This window comes from Hibiscus syriacus, unplaced genomic scaffold (assembly GCF_006381635.1).
Source record: "Hibiscus syriacus cultivar Baekdansim isolate YM2019G1 unplaced genomic scaffold, ASM638163v2 tig00112789_pilon, whole genome shotgun sequence".
NCBI classification, from domain to species: Eukaryota; Viridiplantae; Streptophyta; class Magnoliopsida; order Malvales; family Malvaceae; genus Hibiscus; species Hibiscus syriacus.
The window spans coordinates 225,380-247,095 of NW_024063402.1; the positions used below are offsets into that span (position 1 = coordinate 225,380).

A 21,716-nucleotide genomic window follows, 5' to 3' on the forward strand; every position below is an offset into this window, starting at 1 on the left:
TTTTAATTTCATCCTTAAACTATGACTGTGTTTCTAAATTAGTCCTCCAACGTTTAAACATTTCCTTTTCATCCCCGTATTGTGATCTCCATTCTAAATTAATCCCTAAACTTCTTGAATATTTCAATTTTATCCTAAATTATACGTATATACTGATACATATCTTGTTAATAAAATCGTTAGGCCAAGTTATATAATTATATGTTTGAAAAAAAATTAGGTTAAACTATGGTTGAAATGGATTGCATGTTTGGATGAATTTATGGATGAAATTGTAAGATCTAAAAGTTTAGGGACCAATTTAGAATGAGATTCATAGTTTGGGATGAAAATGGAATGTTCAAAAGTTTGAGAATTAATTTAGAATGATAGTCATAGTTTAAGGATGAAATTGAAATGCTTAAAAGTTTAGGTCAACGGCGTTAGTTTTTTCCGTTAAGTAACACATGTCACAACCTTGTAATTTTTAAATTTATTTTTAAAAAAATATTTAAAATATTATTATATTTATTTAAAAAACCCTAACTTTTTTTTATATAAATAATAACTTTGGTCATAATCCTCGGTGCTGCTAAATCTATGATTTGTTTCAGGGTTCAGACCATACTTCCGCACTCTAATTTAGTTGTGTTTCCTCATTGCAGATTCCTGGGCTAGTCAATGTAGATTTTGCAGATGTGCGAACTATAATGGCAAATGCGGGTTCCTCACTGATGGGGATCGGAACTGCAACTGGTAATCAAAGAGATCGTTAGCAATTATATTTGAGGCTTGGAATTTGAATGCATAAAGTTCATACCTCGGTCTTTATTTTATTTTTCATCCCTCTGACAGTAATTGAAGTGACTGTAGTTTGTCTATTCTAATTTGGAAGTTGACAACTCGGTTCCGAACTGGTTATTCTGTTCTAATTGTTTGTTTCTGGTATGCAGGGAAAACACGAGCTAGAGATGCTGCACTAAATGCTATCCAATCACCTTCGTTAGATCTTGGTATAGAAAGAGCTACTGGTATTGTGTGGATCATAACTGGTGGGAGTGATTTAACCTTGTTTGAGGTATCACTCCATCTCTTAACTCTCTCAGTGTGTGTGTTTTGTCGCGGATTCAGAGGGGAGGAATTTGACTTCATATATATCATCTCGAACTTGGGCTCAAAATTGTTGGTTATATGTAAGTGGAGCCCTTCCCGATGGGAGAAGAGTTACTGAAGCCCGAGATGGAGACCTTGATTATCTTGAATGTTTTGGTTGTTTCAAACATGCATCCGTAACAACCCTCCATTAACAAAAGCTGCAGGGATTGAACTATCCATATCTTGCATAACAAATAGGAAAAAATAAATAAATTCATTTCACCAATATCAAAAGCGATTTCCAACAAAGTTGTTCCACTAAATCCAAAAAGCTAAACACGTAGATTCAAAATTGTTATCACTAATTACATCAAAATTCAAACCTAATAGGGAAAATCCAAGCACAATCAACAATCTATTCTCCAATCATATTACAATCATTTGAAAATCTAAGACGAGAAACATTCAGGACTAGTCAACAAGTCTATCGAAGGTCAAATTAATTAACGGTTCGTTAATTCAGTCGGATCTACTCATTTCACAAAGTCATTTCCGGGAAATGGAAATTAAATAAATACTAATCACCAGTGATTTAAAACTCTGTCGGATCTACTCATTTCTTTTCATCGTGAAAATTATCAAGGAAAAAGAAAACAAAAAGAAAGAAAAGGATGTGATATAGAACGTACCGCATCAAACTTGACGTGAGGTTTAGTGAGAGGTGATGACGGTGGACAGTTAATTGATGAGAAATCTGAAAGAAATAAGAAATTTCAATGATTATATAATAAATTGAAAAGCAAGAGTCAGGTCTTGATGGCGGCAAAATGCTCTGTTTAAAACGACAATTTCTGTATGCCGTTTGGTAAGGACTTAAATAGGTATTTATGCTTTGATTCAACATGAAAGGCTTCATATAGGTTTAATCTGTTCACGGTCCCTATACACTTCGAACTATTACATCTAATCCCTGCCCTTTCAATCTCAACAACTTAGTCCTTGTGTTTTTATAACTGACCTAATGACATTTTGGCTGTCAAACTTCTCTGAAAAATCATTTCTCCTTTGACCCTCAACTTTTATTTTCAATTGTTAATGAACTTTTTTGGAATTCGTAAAGAGCATTTAAATATAAATTTGAAAATTAGAAGTCCATAGAACTTATTATCCCATAGGAAAAAGTGGAGTGCTCCGAGAATCAAACTCGAGACCTCTCGCACCCGAAGCGAGAATCATACCACTAGATAGGTTATTTTTATTATTAATAACCTATACACAGCTGTTTTATCATTCAGTCCCAATGCAATTTATGTTCTTAGCCCCAATTTTATAAGTCTACTTTCTATTTGTAATATGTAATGAAAATTCATTAGTTTATGCCAACTACTTATATTAAGATGTCTATTTTGTGGATAATTGTTAAAATTTCATTACCCAAAAGGAAGTAGAGTCCGCTACAAAAAATCAACGAAACACCTCATAGGACACGATCAAATTATACAACCTCAGTCTCTAAGAAATTGTTGATATTTCTTGAAGTCCCGGATTTTAACACCAAGAATATCAAGTGTGTGGACATTCAATGTCAAATGGTTGAACAGATACTACCCTGTACTCTTAATCAAAAAATATATATACAACCAAAAACAAAGCAGGACAAAAATTATCTAGTAACGCCCTGAACGAATAGCGATGCCCAATAACTAATGATATGGGGGAATAAAGTGAGGTAATTGTTGGAGAAAGTGATTATTGGAGGAAATTTGTTCAACCGAGATTACAACTAAATACTTTCCAATGAAGAACTTTGAAATTATTGCAATCCATAAAGTAAAACTGGCCAACATGGTCAAAAGTGTATGTATGAACCTCAATTTTCAACAACTGCAATATCAAGATATTAAATTTCAAAGAAAAATGGTAAAGCAAAGAACCAAATGGAATTTTTTTGACAAGTTCTGTGTTCATGTTCTTTGAAGCAGATGAAATAACCACCATACTCGTAGTTTACTTGATCTTCTTCTTTGGCCTCAACTGTAAAAGAGAGATTAATATTTAGTACACTGCATCGAAGTAGAACCGCAGACACAGCAGCACACGCATACAAACCTGGTTGCTATGACCACATTTCTTCTTGCGACAGTTCACAGCTCTAGGATGCAGCCGAGCATAACACCTAGCAAACAGAAATGCGATACATCGATTTCAATGACTCACAGTGCAAGTTAGAATTTCGGGTTTAAGTATTTTGGCTTTTGGTCAAATCAGATTTAGGGGTTGGTGTTCTAGTTCGGGTTCGTTTTGCTATATATTAAGAAAATAGAGCAAAACAACAACCAGTACAACCAGTACAACCAGTTCGGTAATTCTTGCCACTAGACCCTTCGAGCTATACCATTCACTCAAATTCTCTTAATATAAGCATCAGTCTCCATAAAAACACCTCACAATGCACAAAGGGTTTCTAAATCAAGTCCCGAAACGACTAGAGACGGAACAAATCTTGAGAACAAGCAAAGCATTATCATGTACCACCCTCGAAAATCAACTGCAAGTGAAGTTTAGATCAGTTGACAAAATAACGAATGGAAATTTTAATTTTGGGAACTAGGATGCTATCAGCTACCGAATATAGATGTCCCATCTTTACGGTATATGGAAATGTTGCAAAAACAAGATTCAGCGGACGAGTTAACTGTCGAAACCTTTGAACCGAAAAAAGTCACAATCTCATACTGCACCTCCCCCATGGCGGTCAAGTCTAACGGATTTAATCAGGTCCCTGTACCTACTTTGAATCTCTCTATTTTGGAAGAGAACGGGAACCCATCGCACCAGACTACAAATCCAGGCAAGCTGAGCTGACATCTAAATTTCCAATGCATCGGTAGCACTTTTGGTGGTTTGTTGAACTCAGAATCGAATTCATTGCGATTTGCAACGCCGTATTGCCTTCAATAGCGTTTGTACTTTATCAGGAGAAAGACTGCCTGTGGAAGCCTGCGAAGTATCGATTTTTAGCATGCTCGTTTCAGAAGAATAGCAGATTGGGAAAAGATGATGCTATCGGCTACCGAATATATATGCCTGAATATGTTCCATATTTTTCGCGTACCCAACTCTAGGGACAGTAGAAATTCGACCCTGGCTTTCATATTATGAGGACAGATATTGTTTTTGCTTAAGCATTGCAATTTTTTTACTGGTTTTGATAGTGGCATTGTTAGTTGCTTGTTGAAAAAGTTGAGTCTTGTAATTTTTAAATGGAAATTCGGTTTTGGAACGTGAAGCTTAAGTTTCAAGGCAAGATGATTTGGGGTTAAAGATTTCTTGATTGAAGTATTAGATTCTTGTGTTACGACTCGATTCCAAATTTGACACGAAACATCGGATTAAGGACAAAATTCGACCATCCCGATCCGTTGTCATCATGTTACCATCATGACAAATCATACCTAATGTGTATAGTTGATGGTTGAATTCCATTTCCCTAATGTGTTTTTCATTAAATTTTTAATATATTTTTTAAAAAGTTTGTATTTTGACATAAAATTTTGTTTTCGTTCCTTATTGAAGTAAATTAATATATCACATCGATCAAATAGGGGTGAATAGATGAACTAGGGAGTAATTTATAAAATTTTATAATTAAGATATCAAACTAATAACAAAGTGGTAATTGAATTGCTTCATAGTCAACAATAATATAGTTGATTCTTCATCCATGCTTTGAATCCCCTATAAAAACTTGATCATCCATCAAGCCAATTGTTCATCAAGAACAAAAAGCTCCAATTTTCTCTCCTTTTCCTCTTCCTCGGCTCTAAGATTTTCTCTCCATCCAAACAAACAAAAACAATAAAGAAAAGAAAATGCAGAAGAGCAACGCAAGCATTGATATAGAGAGCAACGATGAATCGAAGGGCAAAGCACCATTGATAGTCGATGGCAAAGAGAAAAAGAGCAGATTGAAGAAAGTAATGGACATTTTCGACTTCAATCCGAGACTCGACTATTTAATGTCACTAAAATAATGTAACAAACATATGAACATTAATTATAATTCCTAAAATAATGTCGCTAAAATTTCATTTACGTCACTATTTATATCTTGTAACGACAGTTTAATATTATAACGATGGTCACATTCGCACTGTTGCTAATGTCAAAGGTGATGGTACATATGTATTAGTGTCACTATTACTGATATTTTTATCGAAATGGTAGGTGGTATTGTCTCTGGGTACATCGATTGTTGTGACGATGATAGCAATAGTTTATTTGGCTCACAGCAGCAACCCTAATACAAACTAGGAAGCCATTTGCCAACGATTTGAAGATTTTTGTCAGAAAGTGAGTGGAGTCGTGGTGGTATCTTTCTGGTGTATGAGATTTTGGATGTTTCATAATCACATAATCATTTCTGATTATTCCAATTATTATCTGTTTCGGAAGTCAAATCTATAAAAAAAATGGTTTTATTTGATTTTTCTTACTAGTAGAGAGGTTAAATTGATCTATGTAATAATAGAGGGACTAATTTGGATCTATGCATGTAATAGAGGTTGCATGTACTTTCACATGTACCAAAAATTAGAAATAGTAAATTCATGTGAATTTATCATATATTTATGGGTAAATTATAAAAATAGTACCTATACTTTTAGGACAGTTGTATTTTAGTCACCTAACTTTTGAAACTTACAATATAATCATCAAACTTTTAGTTCGTTTTCATTTGATCTCCTGTTAGTTTTTGTTGATGTGACACTTAACCCAATTAACTTTTCTAACGTGACAACTTCTTCTTTTTACTCCTCTTGTGCTTTTTCTTTTCTTCCTTTTTTCTTTTTCTTCTTCAAAGCAAACATCTTCAGCTTCAAAACCCGATTCCAAAATCGACCCAACATGCAAGAGGGATGGATGAGCCGATGAAAAAGACGGATATGGATGTGGCATCCGCCACGACTCTAGTTGATGCATAATGCGTGGAGGCTGCTGAAGCCATGGGAGCCGAACGTGAACATTTGGCCTCAGTAATCAGCTCCGCCGTCAATGTATGGACCGCCAAAGATATAACGACCTTAAACGTTGGCGCCGCCACAGGTATACAATGATAAACCTTAATCCAATGAAAAACAATAAACCTTAATCCAATGAAAAACTTAGTGTTGTTTTATCGTTGAATATATCTTTGGGTTTCGATGTTTAGCCTTAAGATGGGCGGCCATATTGAAAGCAAGGGTGTTGAAGGAAGCATGGAACATAGAAGTTGTTATTCCGGTGGAGAAAGGCGGTGGCAATGGAAGTAACAGTGGCTCTAATGGCAGCTTTAGCAGCGAGCTTCTTCCCGGTGAGAATTTACTGGGGATTTGCAGTAGATAATTGCTTGCTAAAGGATGTGTGCTTCTCAAACGCACAAGAAAAGGTCATTTTCATCCATGCATTAATTTCATATTTCTTTGTACATTTTAGTGACAAATCATCGATGTGATTCTCCCAGGTGATCTCCATTGGAAGATCATCTCTGTTTACATAAACAGAATTAATCAACCAAGGCCAACTCGACTTATGTTGTTACTATTTATTTTTAGTCTCAGTGTTCGACACTCGATTCGAATATTAGCATAGAAGGCCTCAAGTAAAATGCATGAAAAGATGAGATTGCTCAGTTATTGGAGAATCAATGATGCTTCAGTTAAAGTTAAAGTTTTTTTTGGATAAGTTAGCTTTTATTATCCAAAAGAGCATTGAAACTATAAAGAACGTCCCAAAGAGGGATTATAACCAAATACTTACAACAAAAATGATTAATCTATACCCCAAGAGTTACAAAGGTTACAATTAACATTATATAATCTATTGATATTTTTGTCTGTACTATCTCTTTAATGGAAGATAGGAGTTGGTCAACTTCTCGTGATCCTCGATGAAAAATTCTTCTATTTCTCTCCTCCCATATCATATAGATGAATGAAGTCCAAGCAAGCTTCAAGATAGTAGTAATGAGGGACTTACCTTGCCATTCTTCACAAGCCCAGCTAATAGTTTCATCCCATGTCATATGAGGAACTCGCAGTTGAGTAAGGGTAAGTATGGAGCTCCATAGAGATTTTGTAAAACTGCAATCAGAAAATAAATGGTCTCTTGCTTCATTAGTATCATTGCAAAACACACAACTGCAGTAATTGACGATGCCCATCCGAGATAGTCTTTCTCTAGTTGGAAGTCTGTCCAAGATAGCCATCCAAGTGATCATACTGAATTTCGGTATGTGGGAAGGAAACCATAAGATTTTATGCCAATGAACCTTGCTTCTTTTTATCTCGAACAACTTCCCAAACATCTATGGTTATAGTAGTTCCCGCGTTAAGAATTTGAAGAGTAGTGGATCGAAGATTCATTAATCTCTTAATGCTCCAGCTGTAGGAAGCTTTAACAACCATGTTTTTGAAGTCCTCAGTTTTTATAACATAGCAGTATAACCAAGTGACCCAAAGTGACCCTTGCCCTGTAAGAACATTTCGAATAAGCTGGACCATGCAGGCAGTGTTCCAGGTTTTGATGTTTTTCAATCCTAATCCACCTTCAGATTTGGGGCAACATATACGGGTCCAACTGACTATGGCTCCTGAAGCAGACTGGTCCGTTCATTTTCAAAGGAACCTGGAACAGAGTTGGTTAATACGATTAATAATAGACTGAGGGAGGTTGAATTGCCTGCACCAGTAATTGGCCATACTATACAGGACCGTTTTAACTAATTCAAGTCTTCCAGCATAGCTTAGGAGTCTGCTTGACCAATGGTGGAGTCTAAGCTTGATTCTGTCAATAAGAGGCTGGCAGTCTTGTTCAATTAGCTTTTTAGTGACTAATGGAACCCCCAAATATCTGACAGGAAGAATACCTTGTTTGAAACCAGAAATGCATTTGATAATTTGAAGATTCCGAGAAGAAATTCTAGCAGCAAAGAGTTCAGTCTTGCTTATATTGAGCTTAAGACCAGACATGTGGTAGAAGTGATTTAATACAGAGATAATCCCAACTATTGAATCAGGGTTTCCTTTACAAAAAAATAAAAGATCATCTGCAAAAGAGAGGTAAGGCCTAACTTTTTGCATTTAGGATGGTACCCGAAGATCCCTTTGGTGGCAGCAAGATTAAGAGTTTTAGAAAGGATGTTCATATCCAACGCAAAGATGATAGGGGACAAAGGATCTCCTTGTCTAATTTCTCTCTGGCCTTTGAAATAACCAATCAGACTGCCGTTGAGGGAAATTGAATATCTTGCTTCAGAAAATCAAGCTTGTATCCACCTTATGAAGGTACTTGGCAGCCCAATAGAGTATAGTAAAGTAGAGATGTTGTTGGTACCATTGCAAAAATGAAAAAGAGTAGGTGACTTGCTTTTGTCTTTGCTCTAATAAACTCTGTAAAAAATAATGCAGAATTCAATGTAGGGAAGGGTCTTTGTTCCATTTGTGGATTTGAGAAAAGCTAAAGTAAAAAAGAAAAAGAGTATTGTCTTGTAACTTTAAAATCCTTAATCTTTCCACCAGATGTGATCATGGAAGTGATTAAAGACATGACGGCATGGCCTGACCGGCACATGCTGGACGATGGAGAGAACCGGAGATACTTTGGGTTAAAGACGTCGATGCGCGGGGTCATGGAGTTCGAGTGCAAGAACCAAAAGGAACATGATGTTTGGACTCAGGGTAATTTCGAGGCTTCTCACCATAGCTGCAGATAAGAACAACATATATAGAGTTTGAAAGATCAAACGTGTAATGTTGTGATATTTTGAATGGCTTTTTGTGGATGTTTTTGTGCAATATTTTTTAACTGGAAAAAAGAAGTGTAATATGTTCTATGGATATTTCAATTCAAATTAATGTGATCTAAAGTTGATGTTGTTGGTATTTTGGAGTGATGGAATGGTCAAAAGGATGATTGCTTTGAAGAAGAAGAAGAAGAAAGAATGAAGAAGAAAAAGGAAGGAAGGAAGAAGGAGGAAGGGAGAAGAAGGAAGAAGGAAGAAGAAGAAGAAGCTGTCACGTTAGAAAAACTAACGGATTAAGTGTCACGTCAGCAAAAACTAACAGCAGGGACCAAAATGAAAATAAACTAAAAGTTTGATAACTGTATTGTAAGTTTCAAAAGTTTTGTGACCAAAAAGTAAGATACATTAAAGTTTGGAGACTATTTTTATAGTTTACCCTATATTTATTTATGACTAAAATTCAGGAGGCTATTTCGGTCATTTGAAAATCAGTGCACTGCTACTTTCCGAATATTTCGAGAAAATTTTATTGACGATGGTGTGTTAATCCCCCCAAAACAAAAGGTGAAATTTCCCGGGAAAATCATTAAGAAAATTGGGATTTTGGGTTTAGAGATTCAAATTACTTGAATAGTGAAATGTCTCAGACTGGGAAACTGATGCCAAATCTCGATCAACAGAACACGAAGGTACTCAATCTCACTGTTCTCCAAAGAATCGATGCTTTCATAGAAGAGATCTTGATCACAGCTGCTCACGTCACCTTCTACGAATTCGACATCGATAGTAGTCAATGGGTTCTCTTTCTCACAAATCTGTTCTTTAAGTTTTTTTTATTCTTAATTTTTTGCTCTTTATTTCGTTTAATGTCTGGATCGTTAATTTTTTTATCTTTTTTTTTTATTTAGAGCCGAAAAGATGTTGAAGGATCACTCTTTGTTGTTAAGAGGTAAAATAAGTTGATATTTTTTAGTCTTTTATTCCTAGCATTAACTGTTTTAGAGCTTAGAAGCAAGTAATTAAAACTTGGGGAATTGATTTAGCTCATTGAAATGATTGATGATTTTCCTTGGTTTTAAGGAGTACTCAACCTCGGTTCCAGTCCATTGTCATGAATCGGCGTAACACAGGTAGAAATTCTTAATTTTAATGAAAGAGCACACACTTTTTTTCTCCCCTTTTGTCTGATTTGGTACAAAAGTTGTTTTTTAAAAACAGATAATTTAGTGGAGAATCTATTGGGAGATTTTGAGTACGAGGTTCAAGGTCCGTACTTGTTGTATCGAAATGCAGCACAAGAAGTTAATGGCATTTGGTTCTATAATCCACGTGAATGTGAGGAAGTTGCAAACCTCTTTAGTAGGTATAACATCTTGTTTTAGTCCATTTATCTAATTTCCAGCAATCGAATTTGAACATGGACATGATCATCCCAAAGTGAATTCAAACACAGGTTTAGATCTTTTATGTATCTTATTTATATTGTACCTCGTTTCTTACAATTATTTTTCCCGATAGGAAGGGTTCAGTAGTTGAAGGCCCTACTATAATCTTATCACTTATGGTTATTGAAGTTCTAAGCATTCATAAATGTGGCAATAAGATTCTAGTTAAGTGGGGTCAATGCACTTTAATCTGTCAAACAGAGAATGTGTGTGTTTTTAGCTCAACAACTATCAAGTTGTAAACATGTGAATGATATGCAATATGATATACTGCATGTAACTTGACAATTAATCACAATGTTATAAAACAAAATTTTCCTTGCATTATGGCTACCCTTAAACTTTTGTTGTTTAAGAACGCCATGAAAGCACACAAATAAGATTGTGTCGGTGTATATTTTGAGGTATTGTTTCGATAAGAGAAGTTATTGGTCTGTTTCTTTTGGTGGTCCCTAACATTGTATTTGTTGTCTTCTTCCCAGAATACTTAATGCATATTCAAAAGTTCCTACAAAGCCAAATGCATCTTATAGCGCAAGGTAATTGCTTTGATGAAGCATCTATAAGGGAGTTAGTGCTTTTGTGAAGCCTTAGGACATAGTTAAATGTTAAGTTTTCCCATGTCTCCTGCAGGATGCTTCTATGAGGCAAAGATGGTTGAGAGTTTGACTAGAGTGGATTGTGGGGTGACATATATTATGACAGTAAAAAAAAGTTAGGCGAGAGTGAAGGGAAAACGAATTAGGAACTGTAAAATTGGAATTGGTAGTATATGCTGGGAGTAGATGAGCGAGACAGGAGCTTTATATGCAAATTTTTTTCTTTTAACCGCAAACTCCCATATCAATATGTTGTAAGGTTCATCTAATTCAATAGATAATCCTCTCAAGACCAATTATGAGTAATATTGATAAATCTGCAATAATGATTAGCTAAAAAGGGCATCTATGTGGTGTTTAAAAATAATTATGGTGGAATTTTAATTTGATCCTTGGAAGTCCATCATCCTTGTACTACACTATCTTGCTACTCCTGGAAGTATCTTCTATCTTAATTTCATTGTCTTCCTATTGTTTCCAAGTGTCCTAAGCTTTTCTGTTGTTATTGTGTAGTGAATTTGAGGAACTAGAAGCAGTTCCTAGCATGTCCGTAATTGAAGGCCCCTTGGAGCCACCAGCAACTGCCTCTCCTACTGATGTTCCTCAAGATTCGTCATTTGTAAATTTCTTTAGTGTATGTTGACTGCTGACACTTACTGATTTTCAAGGCCCAGTATTTATCTGATGTCTCTCAAGGTTATTTGGTTTTACTAATTTCAGGCTGCTATAAATATCGGAAGTAATGCTCCAAACAGTACAAAACCAGCACAGCCTTACCGTTCTCTCTCGACTACCCCTCTTTCTTCTCATGCACCATCTGCCATATCCACTCCTATACTTGCGCCATCAGTGTTATCCCATCCTCTTTCTGCTCAACCTTCTCTTGATTCAGTAAGTAACAGCGACCGAGTGACAAATCTTGTAAAGCCTTCTTCATTTTTTGTACCCCCTTCCTCATCCTCGTTGATGATGCCACCTCCCTCTTCATCAAATCCAACTGTCTCTGCTCTTCATCCACCCGTCAATCCTCAACGTCCTTATGGCACTCCAATGCTTCAACCCTTTCCACCACCTACTCCACCTGCATCTCTCACTCCTGGTGCGCCTAATTTGCACAATGGACCTCTGATTAGTAGGGATAAAGTCCGTGATACACTACTAATGCTTGTCCAGGTATTTATGTAATTTTCCGAGTATTTTTCACTTGGAATGTTAATATTGATATCATCTCATACGGGCCCGAGTATAATGGCTAATAAGCAAGTAGATCAATCAGTGATACACGTTTTCCAGTTCCCACTCAGGGTAAAGGCTTCTAATTGTCAATTCTTTGTTTTGTTCTTATGCTAGGATGATCAATTCATTGACATATTCTGTCAGGCATTGCAAATGGTGCAACACGCCTGAGCACCCTAGAGTTCGATCCTCAAAAACTTCATTTTTATGTTCAATGTGCACCTCATGCTTTTTATTTTCATCGATTTTCTATCTAAACTTTGACTATTGATTTGATATACACACCAATTGTTTACGGAGGATAAAATGTTAAAACATACTCTGCTGGCATTCAAGCTTGTATAGCAGGCATCGATGCATAAAAAAAGAAAAGAACGTGAATCAAGTTTTGCCAACATGGCGAAAAAGGCCGCTCACGTGCATCAACAGAACTTAATTTATAGTGTTGAGAGAAGAAAGAGAATAAGAATCAAAGTCATCTCCTAAACTCGAACTTTCTCCTCCAATCACCATTCTCTCTGCACCTTTAAGTCTCCCCTTCAGGAGGGAGATATCCGTCGTGATTGTTATTTGGAGTGTGTTTTTTCCCTCCACTTTATGAGATGAGCATTATATTAGGGTGGCTGGCTGCGGCAGCTGCAGGAGTGGATGATAAGGGGAATAACTACTGCGGTGGTTTCAGTCAGCAAGTCTATGACGCATTTTGTTAACTCTAATCGGCATGATTTTTCGTTGCTCGAGTCGGTTATAAAGGACCTGATTCCTAGTTCAACACGGTACAAGTTGGAGGTGTGCAATGGGCATTGAAACATAGTTTGAGGGTCGTTTTGGTGGCTGGTATTGTCAATGTAAAGTTGCTGCTGTTAGCTGGTTCCATCTTTCAGAAGCTTAAAGGTCTGTTTAAACATCTTTATATCTATAAATGCTAAATATGTATGATGTAAGCTCCTTAGATGTGTAGGATTCTCCTATACCATTTGTTGACTTCGTTTCAATAACTTCGTCAATTGGGCACTTGAGGAATGTAGTTGCATTTGTTGTTAAATTATTGAGTTTGATGTCTGCATGTGACAGTCAGATTCGGGTATGAGAATATGATAGTTAAAACTCGAACACATCTCTCATCAACACAAAATTTTGCCAATTTATGTTCAGTTTTGGTCCTTAGTTCATTTACATAATGATGATTCTTACATTTCGAACTCGATCATCCATGCTTGATTCGAGTGCAAATTAAGATGTTTAAGATATTGTCGTTAATGTGGCCTCAATTTGTCGTCGTAAAGAATGTGACCTCAATTTGTAGAAAAAAATATAAAGAGAATGACATTATAATAATTATTGCCAAATATATAAAATGTCTATTATATTATTATCTTGAAGTTGGATATTTTTCATCTTAAGTTCTAACACAACCCGATATGATCTTATCCTTGAAAAAAAAAACATCCACCTAATATAAACCAATCATTTTAGAAAAATACTAATCTTATATCATATGACTGACATTTTAACCAATCAAACCCAAATCGATGAATGTGACCTTAATTTGTCGTCACAATAAAAGTGATAGCAGCCCCACTACATGTAACGCTCAATCATGCCTTCTTACGACAAAAAAACACATGCAAGATATTTTTCTTTAAGAAATCGTTTTCCTCCTCTAAAAATGAATTAAAAATATAAATTTTACAGAATAAAAAATATATTTTCTTCTATAAATAGCCCAATGATTCGTTGAAGGCACAAGGCAATTGCTGCAACACAAATCAAGGTTTTGAGTTGATTTCCCGTCGCTATTGTTTTAAGGCAAATATGAGTTTCAGTTCTTTGGCGGCTTTCGTCGTTAAAAGGTAAACATAATACTCTCGTTTTCTCAATGGAAACTATGATATTACAGTCGTCGCTATAAGTTTTTTCACGAAATTTCATTGTGACGGTGAAATCAATGACGGTTGACTGAAAACTTTTGAGGATTTAATGAGAACTTTTTTACAAAAATGTGAGTAGATATTAAAGTTTATTTTTTAGGGTAAACTATATCTTTAGTATCCAAACTATCAATTTTAGTATTTAAACTTTTAATTTTTCAAAATCATACCTGAATTTTGATCTATTTAGTATTTAAACTTTTAATTTTTTATAAAATCATATGTAATGTTTAGTTTTTTTGTTTCATTTTAGTATCAGTTTAAAACTTAACGTTAAGTTAAAAAAATTTAAGTATTAAAATAGATCAAAAATAATAATAGTTTATGAACTAAACACGCTAAATTTTTTAAGAGCTTGTATTAAAAACTAAGCATTAAGTATGATTTTAAAAAAGTTAAAAATTTAAATATTAAAATAAATTAAAACTGATAATCTAAGTATTAAATTATTAATGAATCCTATTTTTTTTTTTGTATAGGCTAAATGGTAAAGTGGCATTAATAACAGGTGGAGCCAGTGGCATCGGCGAGAGCACGGCGAAGCTTTTCGTTCAACACGGAGCCAAAGTCGTCATCGCCGACATCCAAGATGAACTCGGAAGCTCAATATGTGAAAAAATCGGCGATCATGAAACCATTTCCTACGTTCATTGTGACGTCACCAGCGATTCAGATGTTCGAAACGCCGTGGATTCAGCCGTTTCAAAGCACGGGAAACTCGACGTCATGTTCAACAACGCCGGAGTAGGCAATTTGGGGAGCAGCATCATTGATTCAAGCAACGAAAATTTCAAGAGAGTTATGGATATCAACGTGTACGGCGCATTCCTAGGCGCCAAACACGCCGCCAGGGTCATGATTCCGGCGAAGAGAGGCTGCATTCTCTTCACCGCTAGCATGATGTCGGTGATCGGCGGTTTCGCCGATCATTCTTACGTGGCGTCGAAGCATGCGGTGGTTGGATTGGCTAAGAATCTGTGTGTGGAGATGGGGCAGTATGGGATTAGGGTCAACTGCGTTTCGCCGTTTGCGGTGGCGTCGCCGTTGTTAAGAAAGGAAACGGGGATGGAGAAAGAAGCCTTGGAAGGCTTGATTTCGGAAGCGGCGAACTTGAAAGGGACGGTGTTGGAGGCGGAGGATGTAGCGGCGGCGGCGTTGTATTTAGCCAGCGACGAGTCCAAGTATTTGAGCGGTGTTAACTTGATGGTTGATGGAGGAGTTAGCATCACTAACCCTTCGTTGCAAATGGCAGTCAACAGCGCTATGTCCTAATTTCGTGTTACTTAGATTCCATTAAGGACTAAAAGTCTAAAATAAGTGATTGACTTGGGGACTAAATTAAAATAAATCAATTTCGGGATTAATGTAGAACCAAATTGAAAATAGTTGTTAATTTTAGGGATTAGATATTGTTTTATCCCATAATTTTTCAAACAAATGGGTAAATTACATATATGGCTGCAAATAAGATGAGACATATCGTGAGCTACTCGAGATCGATTCAGTTAAAGCTCGATAAATACTCAACTCAAATGACTTGACTCGAGTTCTTAACGCGAAACGAGTTATTTGATATTTGACTTGAAAAATTCGTGAGCAATTCAAAAAAATAATATATATTAATATTTTATTTAAAAAAAATATAAATTATTAATAATATTGACATTTATATGTTTTTTTCCTAAAAAATATAGTATAAGGTTTCATGTATTTAAGGTTAAAATTCATGTTTGAGTTTGAAGCTTTAATCGAGTTAAGTTTCATTTTTTTTTTAATTCCAAGCTTTTTCGAGCTTCAGTTTATGGTTTTGAGTTCGAGTCGAGTTTGAAAATTTTAGGCTCGTGAATTTTCGAGTTGAGTCGAGCTTCATTTTAGAGTTTTCAGTAATATGTAAGTATTATAATACTTGTGAGAAAATAAGAAAAAAGACTAAATTGATGAATTATTAAAATTTAAAAACTTAATTTTATGAAATTATTTTAAATCGGGATTAAATTAATAGAAATATACCATAAATTTAAGAAACTAAAATATTATTATGTTATAACATATCACTGTTCCGACTAAAATTTAAATGTTGGTGATAGAATTTTAATAAAGTGATTGAATTGTTATTATATATATATTTGTTAAAAAGTAGTCTATTTGTAATTGAACTTATAAATGAGTGATCTGAAGTGTAATTTACCCAAACGAATTACCTATTCTCCATTATCATCCACTTCGATCTACGACTGTTCTATCTTTTTCCCCCACTCCATTTATCTTCGCTAAAAAACGCTTTTCAACAGATTTTTCATTCTCTCTAAAATCCCCAAAAGATTACAAGGGGATTAAATTCTAGGTTTTGGGTTAAATAAATGTGATGTCGAGGCCTTGGCTACTGGTTTTTGTAGTGTTTTTAGTAATGTTCACTTCTCAATTCGAATGGAAGCAGCAATTCGGTGAAGAAATTGAGCCATCTCCCACTGTTTCTCTTAAAGATCAATCCGTTTCCAAACGCCACGAATACGTCAAAGAGAAGGTTTCGCCTTTCCCCCAATTTGTTCTTCTTTTAATGTATAGTTTTATCTTATTTTAATCCGAAATTATGAATTAGATTATTGGTTGTTGTTAATTTACATTGTTATTCATTTAGTACCCAAAATTTGTTGGCTTGCAAATGGTATACTTTATAGTTCAATTAGCAGAATCTGTATATCCCCCAAAGGAAGGGTATGGAGTATTAAATACTGCCATGAATGACTGTTGATGCATTTTTGGTAATGAATTGAGATATTCTTAGTCTCTTAAGAGACAAATTAGGGGTGCCGGAGCTTGTGCTCCGGTACGCTTTTCGATGCTTAAGTCAGGATAATGAAGAGGGCCTCTCTTTGTTACAGCAAACTCCGGTGTCTCCTAGCTAATTTTCATCTTGCAGGAGCCCGGATATATTCTAGTCTGTCTCACTTCCATCGAAGATCATTGTCCTGCTTGATCTATTACCAAAGTTGCATCAATAATATAAAAATCTTTGGGTCATTTTGATGAAGATTTCAATCCTTTAATGTGTGCTCGAATGGATAATTAACAAGCTAATCATTCTCTAAGTGTTTTATCATTTGCTAGTACTCACCAGTGTGTAGAAACAAATGCTGGGAAACACGATTATTTGGGTGAAAAGTACAAGCTTTGAGCCAGTGGTCGTCCGTTAAAACATGCATGGATCACCCCTGCTTATTCGAATTCACTGTGGTGGGGTTGTAACTGGGTAAATTCCTTTTAGCATATGATGCAATCAGACCGAACCTACTTCCTTATAGCTTTGTGTAGATAAAACTCATGAATTTGTACATCTCACTTTAGGACATATAGATTCGTTTTGGTCTCACTTAGTGCCTTGATTCTTGCTTTCGGTTCCGCAATTGCAATTCATTGAGTTAAAACATTAAGTTTCAAGATTTTCTTTAGGCTTCGCCCCCTTCCCACTGTCTACCCGATGTTAATGATAGTTCTGTGTAGTTTATACCAATTCGAAACCTCAAATACGACCCACTTATCCACATCTTACCAATAGGGTTTGTTCCGGGCTGCGTTCACAGTTTTTCCCGATATAGTTGCTTGAACTGAACTTAAATTTTCTATGGATTGTTTTAAGATTACATACATAATCAACTTTGTTGCAGATCATACTCTCTCAAGAAAGGAATATTCAGAAACTGAACGAGCTCGTGAAGAATCTTCGTCAACAGTTGCTTCAGTGTAAGACTGAAAACGAGGTCGTTAACAGTTCTGCATTTGCTTTGAGCGAACATTTAAGTGAGATTGAACGGCAACCGACGTTGGATGACTAGTATTTTTGGGTCACTGCCAGTAGAATCGGTACTTTCCGGTACGTGCAATTGTGTAAACCTTGATTTTCTTTCTTTTTGTAGCTTCACAATGATCATTGATTTAGTTTAGCTTGCAACACATGAGATGAAACTCTTGAATGTCTCTTGTCGATATATTTCATGCTTGGTTTAAGTTATTGTGCTTTTTGACCTTTTTTAAACGTCAAATTAAATAATGAGTTAATTGCATCATATATCCCCAAACTATAACCCTCATTTCAAATTAGTCCTTAAACTTTTAAATATTCTAATTTCATCCCCAAACTATGTCTCTCATTCTAAATTAGCCCTTAAATTTTAAACATTCCAATTTTATCCCTAAAATATGGATCTCATTCTAAATTAGTCCCCAAACTTTTGAATTTTTCAATTTCATCCCTAAATTTATCCAAATATGTAATTCATTTCAACAATAGTTTAATCTAATTTTTTTAAAAATATATAATAATATAGCTTGGTCTACGATTTTATTAACAAGAGATGTGATTAGTATATAAATATAATTTGGGATGAAATTGAAATGTTCAAAATGTTTGGAGACCAATTTAGAATGAAGATCGTAGTGCGGGGAAGAAAATGAAATGTTCAATATTTTGAGAATTAATTCAGAATGATAGTTATAGTTTAGGGATAAAATTAGAATGTTTAAAAGTTTAGGGACCAATTTAGAAAGGGTTTATAATTAAAGGACGTATGATGCAATTAACTCTTAAATAATCATAATATAACAACACGAATCCAATCATTATACTTTCAAAAATAATATCAATGATTCCATATTTAACAAGAATTCTTTAATTTTTCAATATTAGCATGATTAAAGTGTTTCGTGTCATGCTTTTATTGTTTTATAAATTTTTTTAACCAATGTTTACATTTGAGGTGATTTAGTTAATGAAAAGGATAGTTTAGGGTACTTTATAACAAAAAAATTAAGTATTAAATTGAAAAAAATGAAATAATTTATGGGGCAATTAAGCCCCTTTTCAAACTATCATAAAGGATAGTGGATCAAATAAATAAAGAGTTATAATTTTACACTTATCCAGATACATGCAATAAGGTTCGTGTATCAATACTCTATATTATTGTGAAAAATATAACGGTACCATTAAGTGTCACATGTCATAATTGATTGGCTGTTGAAATATCATATCAACACCACATACTAATCTAAGAATTTTTTTAAAGTTTAAGTACCAATTTGAGAATTTGTTTTAATTTAAGGAACCAATTTGAGAAAAAAAAGAATAAAGTTAATGCATTCATTTTAGAAAAATATCAAATTCAATTAAGCCATATTATATATTATACTATTTCGTACTTGAATTTATTAGATTTTTTTCTTTCTTTTACAAATCAATTTTATACTTGTATTTGCCAAACGTTATTTGATATCTATTTTTTCTTTATTTTTACAAAGGTGGTATCTATATTTTCTTTATAGTTTTACATGTTTTTAGGATCGTTGGATAAGGAAAAATAAAAGACTGATATTAAATCTTTTGTTTTTCTTGTGAATATCTTCTTATTTCCTACAATTAATCTCAACTTTTGATTTCTCGAACCCAAAAATCATAAAAAAAAGTGTAAAATGTTTTACGCTATGTAATTATATCCTAATCCTATACATAATACATTTCATATTTAGTATTTGTATGAAGTAAATCAATGGTACACGTTATAAAATATAACAGGATTTCATATCATAATTCGTTATAATTTGAGAGATCTATCGTCTTATCTTATTATACTAACAAATGTGGTTAATAGTCAAATAAGATATTATCACTCTATAATCGAATCCAATCTGACTTTTATCTTTAAAAAAAATAAACATGAAAAAATTGATATGATCTAAACTCGATTTTTTTTCTAAAAAGAACTCTATTCTTAATTACTAATTAGACCAACAACGGATGTGATTAATGGACATATGGAAGATGCATAAAGTAGAGTGGTGGAAGAGTCCAAGCTTTCAAGTTAAACTACTCCAACCAAAACTATACTTTTCATATTCCTTTATTATTGTTGTTTTGGGTACACCTACGTTCTTTAGTTTAAACCAACTCTAGGGAATTTTGTGCCCATAAAGCTTAGGGTACCTTCTTGGATCTTTATATTAAAAAAAACATATACACTATGGTTCTCATATGGACCACACCCTATACTTTATTATATTGATTGATTTCATTGGTTGGTTAATAATGTTGACCTACCATAACGACCCAATGCACTTATGATCATGGATACATTTTGAGACCATTTATTGAATTTTTGTTTACTAATAAAATATGTATTAAAATTTAATTTTTAAATATTTTTTAAAAAATAGATAAACAGTTAATTATGAAACACGTTAAATATAAGAACATTCAGATAAATAAAAAGTAACACGAATTAAACTATCTCAGTGGTTAAAAGGATGTCTGTTGTCCGGTGTCTGATGTCGTTAGTGTTTAATTTTTTGGTTTTGCTCGCTATGCATTTAGTTTTGTTTTCTTTATCGATTAGTGTATGTACTCTTTTCCTCCACTTGGGCTAGGGAGGTTTTTAACGAGGCATGAGCTAATCCTTCCTTGTATGATTTTTCGGTTAATGAAATCATACTTTTTCACCAAAAATAAAAAGAAAAGAAATTATGGTTGTTATTTTTAGAGGTTATGGGTTTGAGAATCAACCTCTGCTGAGGCGTTTAAACGTTTATTTTCAAATGATTTAGAATCGTGCACGGATATTACACTTAATTTAATAAAAAATTAAAAAAAAAAGAGTAATGAAATTTATTTAAAGAAGCCAACCTTGACCGATCCAGAAGGAAGCCGGTCAAGAATTAGAAGGATTCTGGAACTTACTGATGTGAATATTATAAAATTCTAAGGTTTTGACAGAAGCATTTATTTCAATTAGTCAAATCGCTTACGATGGAAGTTCAAGCAGCAATTTCTTACATAAGATTATGAAATTAATTCATACTTTTATAATTTTTTTAAAAATAATTATAATTTTATTATTGTAAGAAAACCATTTATTTCGAATTATAAAATCAGTAATTATAAATCTCATATCATAATTTATATTTGGTGCAGTAGTTGGTCACATAAATCAATAATTGTCACATGTTTTAATATTTGATTAATTTTATTAAATAAGAGTTAATTATATCATATATTTCTAAATGATGATTTAATTATAAATTAATTTAAAATTTTAAATATTTTAATTGAGGTTTTAAGTTAATAATATCATTTTCTGATATTTAATTATTAGTGTAGAGATTTGTTGAATTGAGTTCTTAGCTATAATTGACTTTTCTATAGTTCGTGCGTAAGAATTGTTAAAGTGTCAATCACACATATAATTCTATTTTTTATTAAATAATATATATCTAATTAAGAAAAAAATATAGATAGATAGGTATAGGCATTGTTAAATTAAAAACCCCATTATTATATTTTTAGAAATAACTCCAAGTCAGATTAGTTAAAAAAATCTCCCAAACTGCCCACGTAGGATTACGTCGCGTTTTTATAGAATGTGAGACCCATCAATTTTTTCAGATGAAGCCATTTAATACTAGATAAAGACAACAATAAATACATCAAACTCGCTTTTCGTAAAATGCGACGTTTGACCTCGCTTCTTACAAAACGCGAGGTCATCTTAATTGAGCAGTTTGAGGTATTTTTTTAACAAATCTGACTTCAGGATTATTTCTTAAAAAAATTAATGAGTGTTTTTAATATAATAACGCCAAGTATTATAGCAAATTTTCT

General features: G+C 33.9%; 4 protein-coding genes, 1 long non-coding RNA gene and 1 pseudogene across 5 annotated transcripts; 5 read left to right on the forward strand and 1 right to left on the reverse strand.

The window, feature by feature from the left end:
- Nucleotides 1–262: 262 nt before the first annotated feature.
- LOC120183532 (cell division protein FtsZ homolog 2-2, chloroplastic-like) lies at nucleotides 263–1,210 on the forward strand. The gene is made up of 3 exons (XM_039188206.1): nucleotides 263–274; nucleotides 645–735; nucleotides 933–1,210. Exons 1-3 carry the CDS (start codon nucleotides 263–265, stop codon nucleotides 1,208–1,210), a joined length of 381 nt encoding a protein of 126 aa, XP_039044137.1.
- A 1,818-nt stretch (nucleotides 1,211–3,028) lies between these two features.
- On the reverse strand, nucleotides 3,029–3,316 carry LOC120183525. The gene is made up of 2 exons (XR_005521954.1): nucleotides 3,184–3,316; nucleotides 3,029–3,108 (listed from the first exon to the last, which is right to left on the reverse strand). It is a non-coding gene; the product is annotated as an uncharacterized LOC120183525 (long non-coding RNA).
- A 2,677-nt stretch (nucleotides 3,317–5,993) lies between these two features.
- LOC120183524 lies at nucleotides 5,994–8,849 on the forward strand (annotated as a pseudogene).
- A 530-nt stretch (nucleotides 8,850–9,379) lies between these two features.
- On the forward strand, nucleotides 9,380–12,445 carry LOC120183518 (mRNA-decapping enzyme-like protein). Its single transcript, XM_039188197.1, has 8 exons — nucleotides 9,380–9,654; nucleotides 9,766–9,806; nucleotides 9,938–9,987; nucleotides 10,076–10,220; nucleotides 10,785–10,841; nucleotides 11,415–11,535; nucleotides 11,622–12,074; nucleotides 12,252–12,445. Exons 1-8 carry the CDS (start codon nucleotides 9,496–9,498, stop codon nucleotides 12,306–12,308), a joined length of 1,083 nt encoding a protein of 360 aa, XP_039044128.1. The 5' UTR covers nucleotides 9,380–9,495; the 3' UTR covers nucleotides 12,309–12,445.
- Nucleotides 12,446–13,901: 1,456 nt separating this feature from the next.
- LOC120183521 (secoisolariciresinol dehydrogenase-like) lies at nucleotides 13,902–15,519 on the forward strand. Its single transcript, XM_039188200.1, has 2 exons — nucleotides 13,902–13,990; nucleotides 14,548–15,519. The coding sequence occupies exons 1-2, from the start codon at nucleotides 13,953–13,955 to the stop codon at nucleotides 15,338–15,340; spliced, it is 831 nt and encodes a 276-aa protein (XP_039044131.1). The 5' UTR covers nucleotides 13,902–13,952; the 3' UTR covers nucleotides 15,341–15,519.
- A 795-nt stretch (nucleotides 15,520–16,314) lies between these two features.
- On the forward strand, nucleotides 16,315–18,068 carry LOC120183522. Its single transcript, XM_039188201.1, has 2 exons — nucleotides 16,315–16,592; nucleotides 17,734–18,068. The coding sequence occupies exons 1-2, from the start codon at nucleotides 16,434–16,436 to the stop codon at nucleotides 17,899–17,901; spliced, it is 327 nt and encodes a 108-aa protein (XP_039044132.1). The 5' UTR covers nucleotides 16,315–16,433; the 3' UTR covers nucleotides 17,902–18,068.
- Nucleotides 18,069–21,716: the final 3,648 nt, after the last annotated feature.